The 15,682-nt window shown below is 48.9% G+C and overlaps 4 protein-coding genes across 4 annotated transcripts; 1 reads left to right on the top strand and 3 right to left on the bottom strand.

The window, feature by feature from the left end:
* Positions 1-2,015: 2,015 nt before the first annotated feature.
* EsH8_III_000116 (uncharacterized protein) lies at positions 2,016-2,851 on the bottom strand (the record flags this gene model as incomplete). The annotated part of the gene is made up of 3 exons (XM_083261841.1): positions 2,016-2,025; positions 2,145-2,436; positions 2,491-2,851. The coding sequence occupies 3 exons, from the start codon at positions 2,849-2,851 to the stop codon at positions 2,016-2,018; spliced, it is 663 nt and encodes a 220-aa protein (XP_083122328.1).
* A 3,455-nt stretch (positions 2,852-6,306) lies between these two features.
* Positions 6,307-7,663, bottom strand: EsH8_III_000115 (agmatinase; the record flags this gene model as incomplete). The annotated part of the gene is made up of 3 exons (XM_083261840.1): positions 6,307-6,530; positions 6,602-6,979; positions 7,030-7,663. The coding sequence occupies 3 exons, from the start codon at positions 7,661-7,663 to the stop codon at positions 6,307-6,309; spliced, it is 1,236 nt and encodes a 411-aa protein (XP_083122327.1).
* A 2,904-nt stretch (positions 7,664-10,567) lies between these two features.
* EsH8_III_000114 (uncharacterized protein) lies at positions 10,568-12,256 on the top strand (the record flags this gene model as incomplete). Its single annotated transcript, XM_083261839.1, has 3 exons — positions 10,568-11,501; positions 11,559-12,009; positions 12,085-12,256. The coding sequence occupies 3 exons, from the start codon at positions 10,568-10,570 to the stop codon at positions 12,254-12,256; spliced, it is 1,557 nt and encodes a 518-aa protein (XP_083122326.1).
* A 1,135-nt stretch (positions 12,257-13,391) lies between these two features.
* EsH8_III_000113 (uncharacterized protein) lies at positions 13,392-13,745 on the bottom strand (the record flags this gene model as incomplete). The annotated part of the gene is made up of 1 exon (XM_083261838.1): positions 13,392-13,745. The coding sequence occupies one exon, from the start codon at positions 13,743-13,745 to the stop codon at positions 13,392-13,394; it is 354 nt and encodes a 117-aa protein (XP_083122325.1).
* Positions 13,746-15,682: the final 1,937 nt, after the last annotated feature.

The raw sequence follows: 15,682 nt of genomic DNA, 5'->3' as shown, positions 1-15,682 counted from the left end.
TATGTCGGATCCAAATTCAGGAATTGCGAAATCTTCCACTACTTATGTAGAATTAGTGATTTAGGAAGTTTAGGAAGCAAATCGTTGCTGTGTAACCCTGGTCTTCAGTGCATAATATAATTTCTCTAGGATATGAGATGCTGAAAACGAGGGGTGTGTCTCACAAAACTGCAGCGATGAGGTAATTTGGTAAACTATTGATGCAGGTGCTATGCACCTTCGCCTGATAATACGAGGTTCAACCTGCCTCAGCTGATAATACGAGTTTAACCCGCCTCAGCTGAACATTTCAATGTAACCTAATGTTCGTGGAAGCTGAATACAAAGAATAGCACGGATTTCTATAAAATCCATGTTTCTCTCAGTCCAGAGTACAGAATTAACTCGCTATATCACAAGGCATCATCACACCAAACTTACAGCATTGACCGGCGTAGAATTCGCCATCAGCGCATTCAATCCTCGACTCAGACATTCAATCATGGTCTCCGCAAAGTGGTGCCTGTTCCTTTTCGCATCCGCCCTCTATGCAGGAGCTACGTCCACTTGCAATGATTTAGGGTCCTGGCACATTCAAATCAATCTCGCAGCTGGAGCCCAGGGTCATAGACAAGGAGAGTTGTACGCTGAGCACTCGAAAACTCCAGGAGTAGTCAGCCATGCACTGTGGCTATACGACCCTGAGACACAGGTAACCACCTATACCTCAGATGATCCTACTCTCAACAATACCCAGATTTTTTATCTGGGTCTTCAGAGTATGTCCACTCCTACACACATGGATTTGAATTAAGCTCATGGACTTTGCAGCTTTTGAGATACAACAGACCGTCCTTGGTGTTCCACTGAAGGGCTCAGGGCCTATCGATATGTACTTTAGCCCAGGGGCAAATGGACGAGGCGGCAAGGGGAACACAACGATCACTTCTGAGCTAGATAACTGAATTGTTCAAACAACCTAGGTATTCTTTTCTGGAGACAGCTAGTGCCGTGATGCACTCACTTCACTGGGCTGGAGATGGGAGAACAAGGGGATGTTGAAGATACAAAGAGGCGCGGGAGAGTAATGTCACTGATATTATGCCTGGGACTGAAGGCTACAGAAACAGATGTAGCCGGGCGGATAGACGGAGAAAACTGGTATCCATCTCATACTTCCTATCAAACAGCCACACGGGCTTCACGACTATCAACCTGACATCCGAATACAATGATGGCGAGAAAATGTGTTGAATAGAACATAGGGACATTATTCAAAACTTGGAAATACGGGTTGGATGACTTTGGAGTCTTCCAGGTGCAGTGTGCTAATAGCTCAACGAGGATTCGGTACGATATGATACCAACTTCGACCCATAGCTTTCGCCTGCAGCATACCAGTCACACATCTATCATTAGTCTAAGCAGCACGCTCAGTGATGACCAAGTTGTGTTCAAATATTGATGACATGCATAATAATCCACTTGCATAACAAAAAGAGGGATAAAGGGGGAAAGGAAAAGAAAAACGACATCGCACTAAGCCTAGTATACCGATGTAGTATTTGCTGATAGTGATATGTCTTTTGTGGGATTTATTGCATATATCGAATGGCCCGGATAGGGTCTTTTTGTTAAGAATGTTGAAGGAGGTTTCATTTATTTTAATCTATGGATAGCAGTTGACTCGAATGGTTTAATTGGTATACGTAACGCCTCACGGCAAGATTTAGGCTTATGTAACGGTGTGAGGCTGTAGAGACCCTCAAAATTTGTCCCTCCAGTACAATTCGTCAAGACCCAGATAAATGGCCAATAATACCTGCGAATACCGGACACCTTTCTCTTTCGGATTATGATCGATTTATACCCTTGACACGAAGCAGCCGGGTCTAAAACGAAAATGACGTAGTAGGTGCTCATGTCTGAGATGGACCAACCCAACACAGGTCATTTCACTCAATTTGACGAAACCCCCACGTTGCGCTTTAAACATCTAGCTCTGAATTGATGCAAACGCAGGTTAACCGATCCAATTAACTGCCACTGCGTAGAACATAAAATTGGGTTAGGCCTGAGCCGTACTGCCTTATACCATTTGATTATTCAAATTGCTGTTCTTCTGATCCAAAGTCGTCTCCACAACTTGGCTGGTCTCCGCACACCTCACCCCTTCGATCACATCTACCAGATAATTGACTTTGCCGTACGAAAACCATGCTACTATGATAAGAACCATTCCCACTACCACAAATATAATGGTATAGTTGAATGTCTTTGAGTTTATAGGGGCGATGGTGGGTAGACAAAACTCAATGAGAGTGAACAGCTCCCAAACGACAGCGAAAGCGGAGCAGAACATGCCAATAGTCCAGGGCAGCTCAAAGTAGGAGCCGCGCTTGAAGTATTTCCGGCGATTAATGACAACTGGAAGGAATAATGGCAGGAAGCCAAGGGCTAAGGAGAACGGTCAGCAACGTCCAGGAAGCTTACTGATCAGGGTAGACTTACAGTAGTATGCCATGGCTGATCCAATGATGATGTTGAAGCCGAAGCTGCTTCCCCAATACAGGAAGCCTAGAAGAAAGTTGATGAAGATGATGACGTAGAGCACGTTGAACGGTATGTTATGCTTCTTGTCAACTTTGTTAAACCAAGTACGGAAGGGAAGAGGACCCTCGCGCGTAAAGCCATAGGCCAGACGAATTGTAGCTGATATATAACCCATGGTTCCAAAAAAGCCAGGAATCCATATAATGATGATAAGGACCAGAGAAATCCCTGGAGACTTGGTGCTTTGAAGGTAGAGCGCTCCAACGACGGACGCGAAAACTGACGCGAAGAGTGCGGTGAAATCAGTCACGGAGTACATAGCAATGACGGTAAAAGCAAAAACACTAGTAGTGCACCATTAGAACAATCCATCGACGCATATTTTCCCGGGGTCCTCACGTGATAATGTTTCCTATTTGCTGCCAGAGTATGGCGATAGGGATATTTCGCGATGGGTCTTTAATGTCTTCGGCCATGTTGAGGAGCCAATGAGGCGGACCGAATGCGTAAATGGGGCCTAACAGGCCAAGCAGGACGCCCATCGCATTGGATTCAAATCCGGTTTGATTGATAAATTCTCTCCACACAAAGCTGAGAACCTTGTCAGTGGCGGGCCCCTCTACATGTATGGGAAATGACATACCTGTCAGCGGCCATCACATTTGAATAGGCTACGAGCAGTCCGATGGTAACAATGAGTCCGGCCACGAAGAAGATAACTATAACCTAGTAATAGTATATGCAGAAGCTTACTCGGCAGGTTAGACTAACAGCTGATGATCATCGCAATTGGCAGAAGCCGCGTCCCAAAGCGTAAGATGAGAAGCGAAATGAAGTTGAAGGCTTGGTAAATCAGAAACAAATGCCACCTCGCCGGTTGGTAGTCTTGGTAAAATAGTTGGAAACAGGTGATAAGCAGCTGAAGGTTTACAATGATCAAAGCAGGTGCAGTGAGGATGACGCCTAGTGTATGTGCAAAACCTGTCATGTAACCCTAGGAGACAATTAGCTGTTATACTCGCTGTCAAGTTGATGGCCAAAATGGGGTTTGGAGAAAGGTAGTGGTAGGTATAAGGATACCTACCGCTTGGCGGCCATACATTGGACCTGCGAGTTGTACGGCAATGTGTGTACACCCGCCGGCAGAGGGGTATGCCGACCCAAACTCAGCGAGTGATAGGCAAACGATGCTCAAGGCGAGGCCGACACCGATGGTGCCCCAGATCTCGACGGCTGGTCCGCTGCTCAACAGTCCCGTCGCTAAGGCTCCAGCCGCGAATCCCCAGGCGCTGTTTGAGTAGTCAGGGAAGTTTTTTCCTTGGCAAATAGACAAAATGAAACCCTCAACAATCACCTTTCACCATCCACCTTTTTCATGATGATAATAACAGCAGTCTGGGTGGCGCAGATGAGGGAGGAGGGAGGAGGGGGGGGGGGGGGGGGGGGGGGGGGGTATAAAGATCAAGAGAAAAAGGAGGAATTTGAAGAGAATTGGGGACAAACGACAAATTTAAGACAACGACTCTTGGTCACTTACTTGGGCATGGCAACGGCAAATGCGCATATTGACCAAACGTTAAACATTTTATCGAGCTTCTTTGCCGGCGCTAACTCCTCGGTGGCCGGCTGGGCGCGTAGTATCCTCATTGTATAAGTCATTCTGCTCTTACTTCCCTTAAAAGTGCCGCTGCAAGATTTTGAAATGACACTGGGAATGAGAAAACTATATGCTGTTAAAGAAAAGGCTTACAGCCAGAATGACTGTCTGGTTTCAAGAGGTTTATGAATGGGACCTTGAAAATGATAGACACAAACAGGCACATAAGCCGGCACGGCAACCAACGTATTTCTACCACGAGGGAGTACGCCACTCATCTTTAGGACTGAAATCAATGCATCAAGAGTTGATAAGCTTGCTTAATCTACCACAAATTACGTTATATCTTGATGAGAGAAGATAAGATACAAGGAACATGGCGACGGTAGTAAATATTCCAAGACCCTCGTCCGTGATAAGGAACGCATCTAGCCCAAAGATAAAGGGCATAGAAGAAAGCCAATGACAATGTCAAAAAAGAGCTTGCACAGGTGAAATCCGGCACTGCCTTATCTCTGAGTTTGTGTGCTAGGCACATCCGGATGAATCTAAAGTTGAATGGCCAAGAATCAGGGAATTTCACACCAAACTGACAACTCAAGTGGTTAGAATCCTGCAATGCACAGTTGTTTGAATGATGCACGTAATATGTTTTCAATGTGCTTATACATTAGTTATGCAAAATGATTTCCAGCGCAAATATTTTGAAACAACTGTGGCCATGAAGTGGACATAGAAATCTCCTCTCAGCATGAACAAACGGCTTTCCGATGTAGAGTACAGTGCATTACCTAGGTGTGTGTCGAAGACTGCCTCTTGTAGCCCACCCCCCTCCCTTGCAATCAGACTAGTTCCATACGTTCCAATACAAGTAATGCGGAGTACCCCAGCGTTGCCCAATTCGGATAATTAGCCGCACAGTAAATCAGCATCTGCCGCTATCTGCGCCCTACTAGTCATCAAAACTTCATGCTCTGGGCATACTCGAGTATCCTGAACAAACGTTACTCAGTTTTTTTCTCCGGTCATCTTTCATCTCCCACACTACTGATTCCCTTTCAGGGGGTGCCATTCATATGGTTCATCAGTTGGCATCAGTCTCTTAAAGCGCCATACCGTGCCACTGTCCGTCGTGAACGGCGCGCCTGAACAGGGAGGGAGTATTACCCTTCGACTACGCACCCATAATGGGCAGCTGGAGCACCTGGTAATTCCGTCTTTGCATTCCCATCAGTAGTTCCCTGTTATCATTTACTGTGCTCCTTGCTGACCTTTTGTCTATTAGCAACTTCAAGCGATGGAAAACTCTGCATTCTATTTTGACGTTGTCCAAACCAATGATCGGGTTTTTTTCGTGGGGAACACGGGCTAAATTGCATAACGGTTGTGCCATTTGTGATGTTCCTGACCCATGGGCCAGGGAATATGGTTCCCGTGGACAAGGCTTCCTTTGGGAGCATCTATCGCATGCTCAAAACTGTTTCATTGAACAAATTCACCCGGTATCTAGAAACACTGTTTTCGACTAACTGAGCTGTTGTGTTAAATAAGCGAAGTGCATTGATGGACCTTACTTTGTATCCCTGGCGTTACCACCCTGCCCAGCACTTTCGTAGAACTAGACAGAAGAACTCTGTATTCAATAATTTTGTTACTATGTGCGAATAATTGTACATTTTCCTAACATGAAGAAGAAGAAAAAGTACGTATACTAAGTTGCCTTCCCGAGCAAGAAAACAACAGGGTTTCCGAGAAAGCCGGGTTAATGGCGCTCTAATGCCATTTCTGCTCAGCCCTTAATGCGTTTGCCGTAACGAACTCCTAAATCTGGGCTATTGGAATCGTCTTTACCTAAGATACTGGGCTCACATTTTCAATAACAACGTCTTTTGCCTCCTTTCTGGACCATTCTGTTACCGTGGTATTACACAATTGAGAGGACAGGTGACAATGGTTGACACCACACTTTAAAGGTCGACAAGTGTTGTAAGCTTTTTGAGGGATACAAAAATTGGCATCACCGAAAAACACCTTGAAGGATGCACTTGCTTGTTTTGAATTTAGGTCAGAATTTCAGGGAATATATCCAAGTATTACTTTTTGTCGATGTCATTCCTCCCCCTACTATACACACTTACTCGAAGACTCTATCCACTGCTCTTATTGTGGCGGCTCTTCTATCTTCGCACGGGAACTCTAACCATCCATTGTAAAATCTCGTAGATAATCTGTGAGACAGCGATGGCGGTGGTCTCCGCCGAGTTATCATAGACCGGGGTAAATTCCACCACATCCGATCCGACAATCTTCACACCCGCAGCTGACAAGCCGGTGAGAATACGGAGAAGCTCACGAGTCGTCCAACCGCCAGGTTCAATGGTGCCAGTGGCGGGAGTGAAAGCTAGTGAGAAGGTTAGTGTTAGACCTCCGAGCCTGAAAACAAAAAGATAAGAAAAAAGGCGCTCCGCTTACCAGGGTCCAAGACATCTATATCAATGCTCAAGTACACATACTCGTCGTTAACCTTCTCTACTATCTTCTTAATGATACCGTCAACACCGATGTTGTCGATCTCCCTAGCCCGGATGTAAGAGAACCCACAGCGGTGGTCATTCTTCAAGTCGTAGATCTTATCAAATAGCATAGACCTTGAGCCAATGTGCATATTGCTATCGTTCGACAGGAGGCCTTCCTCGTGGGCGATGTGCAGCATGGATCCGTGCGAGATTTCCGAATATTTGGATAGACCACCACCTAGTTGCTTAGGGTCCCACGTATCGAGATGGGAATCAAAATGCAAAACAGCAACCTTGCCCCATCGGTCATGGAGTGCACGCAGAGCCGGCAAAGCTATACGTATGTTGGAATAGGAATTCGCAGCACTGGAATCGGTTACTTACTGATGGTGTGATCACCGCCGATAGAGATGAGCCTTATGTCATCGCTCTTCTCCGTGTTCTTTGCTGTCCTGGCCCCGATGGATCTCCAACCGTCCTCCAATTCCTGGAGAGCCTCGAGCTTGTCAAAGGGAGTGTTGGAGATGTCCCCGCAGTCGACAACGGAAGCCCAGTCCAGGAAAGGGTTGGCCAGGTGGTCCATGCTATAGGCCATGGAGGCGGCCAGCCTGCGTGACCCCATCCTCGTGCCGGTCGGTCCAAAACGTTCGCCGGGACGGTACGTGACGCCTAGATCAAAAGGCGCACCCACAATGCCAATGTCAAATGTGCCATCTGCAGTCTTGGAGAAGCAGTTGGTTGCGTTCAGATGAGCAAAGGTGGTAATGCCCGCGTAGGGGACATCGTCGGTGAAGTCGTCGAAGGTGTTAAAGACGGGTCCGTGAATCTCCTTCTCGTGGCGGTGGACAGTCTGTACTCGGTTTGGGTTCCCAAATATGGACTGCTGAATGAAATTGGTACCCAAGCCGGCTCCTCCGTCACGCAAAACCTGCTGCTCGGATGGGTGAGGATGGGCATTGATCAAGGTGGACACGAATAGCAGCGGTAGCGCCGCCGGCAAGAGTTTGGAAGTAGGCATGGTTAGTTTTGGTTGTCTGGAAAAGAATGAACCAAAACAACAAGCAGCAGAATTATCGGCGGGAACAGACTTGTTAAAAAGATTGGCAACGCCAAACGTCGCCACGCCAAGCTCTGTTATGCGAACTCCATTTCGGTCAGGTGCCGGATAGTTTTCCGCAAGGAGCTAGCCCGGTTTCCGTTTCCCATTTCCTCTGACTGTGACACGGAGCTGGCCAACGTCCGACTATCTCCCGAGAGGCTTGTTATTTAACATGGAGATTAGTCTTAAAAACAACCTAATGAGCCGGAAGCCAGAGGAAAGCGCTGTTCTGCCGGCTGCTGAAGTATCAAAGCATGACCCAATGTCCTGACGGATCTTAACCGAGAAAACAGGACGACATGGTTTTGATCGTGCTTCTGTTGCAGCTGTCTCCGAGGTTTGCACAGATCCCAGCCCCATTCACGTCATTACTGCAGTATATCAACTGTATGACGTAGAGAAACCTGGTGCAATACAGGGGTGGTGGTGCCGCGTCGGATTACGCTACCGCGAGGATCTCGTGCTTCACCACGTTAATATTAACAGCCAGCCATTTCATCATCTAGTGTAATTTGGAGTGATATTGCCCCTTGCCCATCACCGGCTGTCTTCCTGTCGGAATTTGGCCTCAACTTTGGCGACACGGGTACCGGAGTCACGGCCAACAGCCTGGCCATGTGCCCCGACTGCTTGGGTGTCGTTCAATGCTTCCTCGGCACGGTCATATAGGAAACGATACCGTCTTTGCTGAAAAGAACATCGTACTCGGGAACGAATTCGATGAACTTCTCTAGAAGCACACATTATCCAACGGCAGAGCAGATGATGTCCGAAGCAGAGCTTTCATGGAAGTAACATGTGCTATTGCTGATGCACTTTGCGAGTCAATCTGTGGCTGGAGTAACCGTTCGTCTAGGGATTGAACCACCTCTACCCACCCATGTCCGCACAGGATCGCTATATCGTCAGGGTACCAAGCAACAGGGGCAATCGGTTTTTTTTTTAGTCAGGTCACAAACAAAGATTTATGAACAAAAAGCCTTGATAAAAAAAAGCCAGACCGAAGTAAATTACTGCATATCGACACCACCTATCTATTTATTTTGGTTACGAAGCTAGTATTGTGTAATTTGGATATTCAAACCTGTGGCATGCTTTGTAAAGGGCTCGTCTCCTCTCCAGGATGTGATTATTTCATCCGAACTCTCTACGTATTCTTACAGTAAATCATTGCTTAACCTGAAGTTTATTCTTCAGAGATATTCTTGCCAAAGGCTGGCCCAATGTAGCATAGCCCTCTGAAGAGAGCTTTCAAGCTGGGAGATGGGGGGTTGCGTAGATCGGGTCCAATCTGAGGAACCAGAGAAGGGTCTGGATTGATCGACAAGACCACGATACTAATGCATGCATTAGTTATTCATCATTGTCTTGATCCGGCAAGGTTTCCGCTTCAAGATACGCCTCGCCCGCTGTGATGCGCTAATAGAACAGCCCCTGCTGCGGAAAGCTTACTCTAACAGTGCTCGCAGGTCCACCCCCTCCACCCCCTGGTAGACTCGATGGCAGGCCTAGCGTGCCTTTCGCACTTGATATGGGATAGCGCAGTAGATTTCGGACTACTCGTAGATTCCAAGACCTGCCCGAAGATAGGAGGACAGGGACTGCCGGGAAGGTAAAATGCATTTGTTGCTCTCTCTGGCGACCTTTTAACTGCGCCCCCTGTGCCAGTGACCACCTAAAACCTTTCCAGTGTCGTCACTATGCCATTGAAACAATACTTTCAGGCTTTTGCAGAATCATTCAGCAGCCAACCTGAAGGACAGGCGCAACGTCGATGACCGACTCGCAGTCACTGTTAAGCCGCCAGAGTCTGGCTTGGGACGGAAGGCGGTTATACAAGACACCTAGCATTTGAAATTGAACTCAAGCTCGGTAACGAATAGCTACTTCCGGCAATATCAACGCAGACAGTATCCGTCAGTGTGTGCGAGCGCCACTCCTCTATCAACCTGTCCGTAACCGCTTCTGCGTACATGTTTGCCATGTCCACCGCATGACTGATCGGACCATGCGGCACTCGGGTTGCGAAGCATGTGGTGCACAGCAACTTTTATCTTCCTAGGTTTGGGCATACACCCGCAAAACACCAAAAGCCGCTGTGAATAACATTCCCCGGCCACACGGTAAGCCTCAGCAGGCACCTGAGGGAGCGCGGAGGAGAAATGCTCACCCTATGGATACGCGTGGGGTTTCAAAGGATAGCTGTGTGTGTATTGTGCGAGTCTCCAAAGATACCAGAGACCGTACGATCTTGTAGCCAATTGTGCGCCACGTGGTGGCCACGAGACCGCCACGGAAAACATCTTATCCATGGTGGCCGGATGAGACCCTGCAATGTCTACATTGCCTAGGGGTATGTGCCCAAGCCTGTGTTCTACCAGCCACCCCACCCCTGGCGCAGTTGCACACCCCATCAAGAGTCCCGGAAGAAGATTGCGGTAATGTATCCTAGTTGGGTCTAGGGTGAACTTGGGCCCCTCCGTGTCGCTGGTTGTCTTCCGCCCGTCGTCCGTTTACACAGAAGCCCACCTTCGACTGATTGAAACCCAATGGAAGCATAGATTAGTGAGTAATGACATCAATAATCAATGCTCCATTGCGGTGTCGCGACGGTCCAAAGGTCCGATAGAACGAGCCCTGCGAACTGGTTCTCGTCGCATCCCGCGGGCTTCTGAGTGCGTAGCATCTTCACTGAGCGCATGCCAAATCTTTGAACCTCGTTAAACCTCAACCTCGAATAAAGCGTTGCTACTGCTTGCTTTCCTTTCTATCCCGCCTTTGCTCATCAGAACCATCGCGATACACATCCTGCTTATGAAAAACATGTCGCTACCCCATAACCTTCAGTCGCTCGACTCCTCCCAGGCCGCTGCCTGGTTGGGAATTGCCATCGTCGGCCTGCTCTTCTTCCATCACATCATATACCCCCTCTATATATCGCCTCTCAGCAACGTTCCAGGCCCCAAGCTCGCCGCCATAACCAAGCTGTATCTCAACAGCAAATACTATAACGAAACTGCTATCACATGGATCAAGTCGCTCCACGATAAATACGGCCCCATCGTCCGGGTTGGCCCCAACGAGATCGTCATCAATGACCCAAAACAACTTTCGATCATTTATGGCGCCCGCTCGACCTTCCCCAAGCCTCCCACGGCTGTTCTGTTCGAAAATTATGGAGCACCAAACTCCTTCTCCTCTGTCACGCGCGAGGAACATAAACAGAGGAGAAGGCACGTGGCCAAGGTCTACACCATGAACGCCACGCTGAACAACGCCCCGCTGTTGACTTACATCCAGAACCGCCTGGACAAGGTCATGAGCATCATTGATAGCAATCCTAAGCAACCGGCTGACATCTACCACCTATCTGCGCAGTTTGCCCTTGACAATGTATCCTTCATGGTCTATGGAGAGAGCCTGGACCTCCTCGGGGGGCAGAATTGGCAGGCGGCCAACGACATCAGAGCAGCGGCCATTGGCAGCACCCCCTTTGTTCGGTTTCCCACATTAATTGCGACTGCTACGAGCATCCCCCTGCTAAGAAATTTGATTCCCGTCTTTTTGACCAATGCGTTCGCCAGCGGCGAGTCGCTCATGGCCACTAACCAGAACTTGATCGACCACGTCAACAGCAAAGACACCAAAGTAGACCCAGAGACAACAGCGCTTGGATGTCTTCAGAATCAACCGAGTTTTGGAGACTCCTTGTCCGAAGGCCAGGTCAAGAGCGAATGCTACGATCACATTCTTGCTGGTAGGTTCCCATGTGTTCTTGCTGGCCCTGACCAGCTCTAATATGGTCTTGATATAGGTGCCGATACCACTGCCGCCGCTATCTCTTACGCTTTTTATGTGCTTGGCCAACCTGAAAATCGTAAATACCAGGACAAGATCCGCGAGGAGGTTTCCAAGCTCACCCTGCCACTTGACTTCAAGGAGGTGTGCAAACTACCCTTTCTCAATACTTTCATGCTAGAAGTTCTTCGCCTGTACGCGCCGGGTCCCGGCGCCCTGCAACAGCGCGTCACGCCATCAAACGAGACAACAGTCCTGATCACGCATGGGAAGTCATACAAGCTGCCCCCTTCCACAATGGTTGGAATTCAGGCCTACTCTCTCCACCGCAACGATATAGTATTCGGTGAGAGACCGGACGCCTTTCTACCGGAGCGATGGGAAACAACGGATGCAGCACGGGCTGCCGCCATGAAGGAAGCTTGGATTCCTTTTGGCACCGGCGCAAGGACTTGCCTCGGAATGAAGTATGCTTCTCCATCCCACAAATTCAAGCTGTTGCAACTTTGTACCAAATTTCTAACATGGCAACCTGTGTATAGTTTGGCTATAGTTGAATTCAAGATTATCACTGCTGCTTTCTTACGAAAATACATCATCGAAGTGCCTTTGCAAACGAGACCAGAAAGCATGCAGCCTATCTACGCTGCTGTCATCCGGCCTAAAGAGGAGCGCTGCGATTTGCTCTTTAAGCGTATCTCATCATCTTTGTAGATTCGACAGTTATCTACACATGCCAGAATAATTGGACCAAGAGTAAATATAATTTAAAAAACATATTTTTATCATTTTGATAATATGATATACAGGCTTCCTGCTACTGGAGAAAAGACTCAAATGAACTACAGCATCAAAATGAAGCAGCCCAACAAGGGTGGAGGCAGCTTAACTGCATTATAAGATGTTCCTGAAAGCTGGTTCCACTGGATTGGGTGGATCGAAAGTCGCAAGGTCATAGACGTAGACCCAATAGTAAAATGTGCTAACCCGCGTGTGAAATGTGAAGTGGGCGTTTATTTCCGGTTAGGGGACAATCTTCAACCAAAGTGGAATATTTTAAGGTTAAAATGCAGGTTGCAGTCAGATACACATTCGAGAGGGGGGATGCAGCAGACGTGATCCGATTTCCAAGCTTGAGTGACGGTAATGCATGTTCATAGAGGTCAGAACAAAATCTACGACTGCAAGACAATCGTTATCCCCCAGCCACCCATCATCAAGGTTTCTCCCCTCCCAGCTATCCAAACTGGTGTTGACACCTACTCGCCCGCAAGAAATGCTGCCCAGCCTCCCATCAATGGCGGCCGCCCCACCGTCGTGATTGCTGGTACTAGCAAGTCTCTCGCCAGCTTTGGCGCTCTTCTCCTCTGCATCATCTTTGGTGTTGCATTCTTTCTTCAAGTGACTCAACTGGATATCAAAGACCATGTTTCCTTTCTCTAGGCTTTTCGGTGAGATGATAATGTTTTGGAAGGGTGGTTTATGGGCATGATGACGCGAACTCCTGTTATAACATTTTCCCAGCATACATGATCTATCTGTGATAAAAATGCAAGTTGAACTGCATTAGAGGTTTGGTATTGTCCGTGGAAAATCAGCACCCTTCTGCATGGGTTTAGCTGATTCACGTGGGCGGTAAAGAGACATCTTGGCCCCTGCTCAAGATGACGTTTTCATGGTATCTTCAGGCCAAGAGCCCGGAACACCCAACCGCTTCAGACTTATTCCAATGGGCAGATGGTAAAATTGGGTAGAAAATGTATAATAAATAGCTCCAACCCCTTTGGCAAAGCTGCGTGGGGCACTCACCCCACAGCATAGCATCCTCAACCTAACGGTGCGCGGTCAATTACATGTATGAAGCAAGGCCTTTCTCGTAGGCTTCTCTCTGCCTCACCAACTCGGGTGTCTGTTTTGCAAAGACGGAAAGCGCCACCGCCCAGCTGCCACCAAGGCTCCTAATCTCGCGAGCCTTCAACGCTTTAACCCAAAAATCGAGCCATTTGTTGATGGCCGAGATGGCGATCCAAAGGACGACGGTGACCCCGATGACCCAGCGAGCCCATTTCGGGGGTGCGTAATATTGTAACATCGTGTCGACAAGCCTGGCGAGGCCATCGGCGCCGCTGTAACTTCCGTTCGGGCAGTGGCAGTTGACCGGTTCCGGATAGCATGTGATCGCTTTCTCGTTGGGGCTGGCCATGATGGCTTTGACGATATCGTTAGCTGCGGTTCTTTGTAACCGAAGGCCGTTTAGGCTGCAAAACGGGGCAGGGCACCTCTCGGCCGGAGCTGGTAAGTGCTCGCGAAACGGCTTCTTAGTTATTGAAAAAGTTGGCGACCAAAATTCTCTTGGCAAACAAGACGTTGAACATGGATGATGGATTACGACGAGGGGGGGCGGCAAGGCGTGCGGCTTTTGAAGATTGTGAGTTATTGTTGACCGGCCCGCCTGAGCGGCGCAGCATGTGGAGGCCGGCCCAAAGATCCTAGCTGGGCGACCTTGGCTCGCATTTCAATTGGGGGTATGACACATATGCGACGTGTACTCATTGGCGACGGCGTTGGTCAAATTCGGATGTCGGCATGTCACTTTTCTTAGGATGCCATGGTTTCTGCTTCAACGTATTCCGGGCATTGATTCACGCATGTTCTGAACGATAGCGCTGAATTACGCTGCCTTTTGAAAAGAGGATTGTGGGTATGGGGTTTTTTTTTTGTATACTTTTATATATTTTTAATTTTAATTCTATTTCGTCGTCAATTTTATGATAGGATTTAATCTGTGTCAGGTAGGATGGTAAGCTTTCGCAGGGCGTCTTTTTCAGTGGTATACGCAACTGCGCATCATGCTGACGATTCCAGTGCGCCCAGGTTGTTTATTAAACTAAACTTGAATGTCGAACAGAGCATGTCATTCTCCTGGCTGTTCGCGGCGGAACCCAGTGGGTCAGCGTTTAAGGCCCGATCCGGGCCCACCGAAGCGGAATCGGAATCTGGGCCCACTCGGATCGATCCGGCAAATGACCGATGACTCCAGGGCCGGTGATCCATCCAGGCCGACGATGGGAAGTAAGTGGCCGTTTCCGTCCGGACCGAGGTGCGCTGCCGCGAACGAGACGCGGCGCCAGGCTTCATGCCGAAGCCTCTCACTGGTATGCAGAGTTGTGCGCAGGCAGTGCAACTACGGTGCTGGACGACTTGGCCAGCACTTATGATTACGCAAATGGCATCAATTAGCAATGCATGCTTCCCACGAGACCACCGCAAAGAGAGTGCTTAGGGAAGCAGCGGAGATGAACAAGGTATTAGCGCTACTTTCTCGGGAAACAGCTGCATCCGCTCCTTTGCGCGTTTCAGCACGTGGGAGGTCCAGGCGGCGCTGTAACGGCGTTCCAAGGTCGAGATGCAGCACGGATTGGTCCAAACTTTAGCTTGCCTCAACCCATGACTTAAGGGGGGAGGGAAAGACATCCAGCAGGTTCAGAGGGCTATTTTCCGCCACACGAAGGCCCTTCTCGGCGGACAAGCTGCCAAAGGCGTTCTAGAGCGAATGGCAGGCGACTAGGGCGTTTGAAAACCGGGGGGTGGCGAGATATGTCAGCAAGGGAGAGGTTGGGGAGCTTGTCACTTGCGACGGCTGGTGGTCGTGGGTTGCGTTCAAGCTCCTGTTTGCGGAGTACATACAAGTGAATGGCTGGTCCCCTTGCACCCGGTGGTCCCGCTCTGCAACCAAACAACCGTCCAAACCCAGTATGCAGAAGCAGCCAGTGGAAGAAGCGGCAGAACGTACCACGGACTGCCATGCCTGCAGAGCCAACTCCTTCGCTTCGTCCTCCCACTCCTTTTTCCTGTCCCTTTTGCCTGCCAATCTGGCTCTCACGCCCCATTTTGCGGCGAGGGGTTGAGTGCGTGCTGAGCAGCCCCGAAGACGACTCTGCTGCACACCGACACCACCACCTTAGACAGGCTGACACTGACCTTTCCAGACGCGGCCGTGGCACATGAGTGAACTTTATCTTAACCAGCATGCCCTACTCCCCCCCCGCGTCTTCCACCTCCAATACTACCGTTTGTCTTCCTCCCCCCAAATCTTTTTCCTGCAGATCAACCTCCATTTCTTGTTTGTTGTTTTCCTCC

The sequence above is a fragment of the Colletotrichum jinshuiense genome, chromosome 3, assembly GCF_051148585.1.
Source record: "Colletotrichum jinshuiense chromosome 3, complete sequence".
Lineage (NCBI taxonomy): Eukaryota > Fungi > Ascomycota > Sordariomycetes > Glomerellales > Glomerellaceae > Colletotrichum > Colletotrichum jinshuiense.
This window is presented reverse-complemented; position numbering and strand designations above follow the sequence as displayed.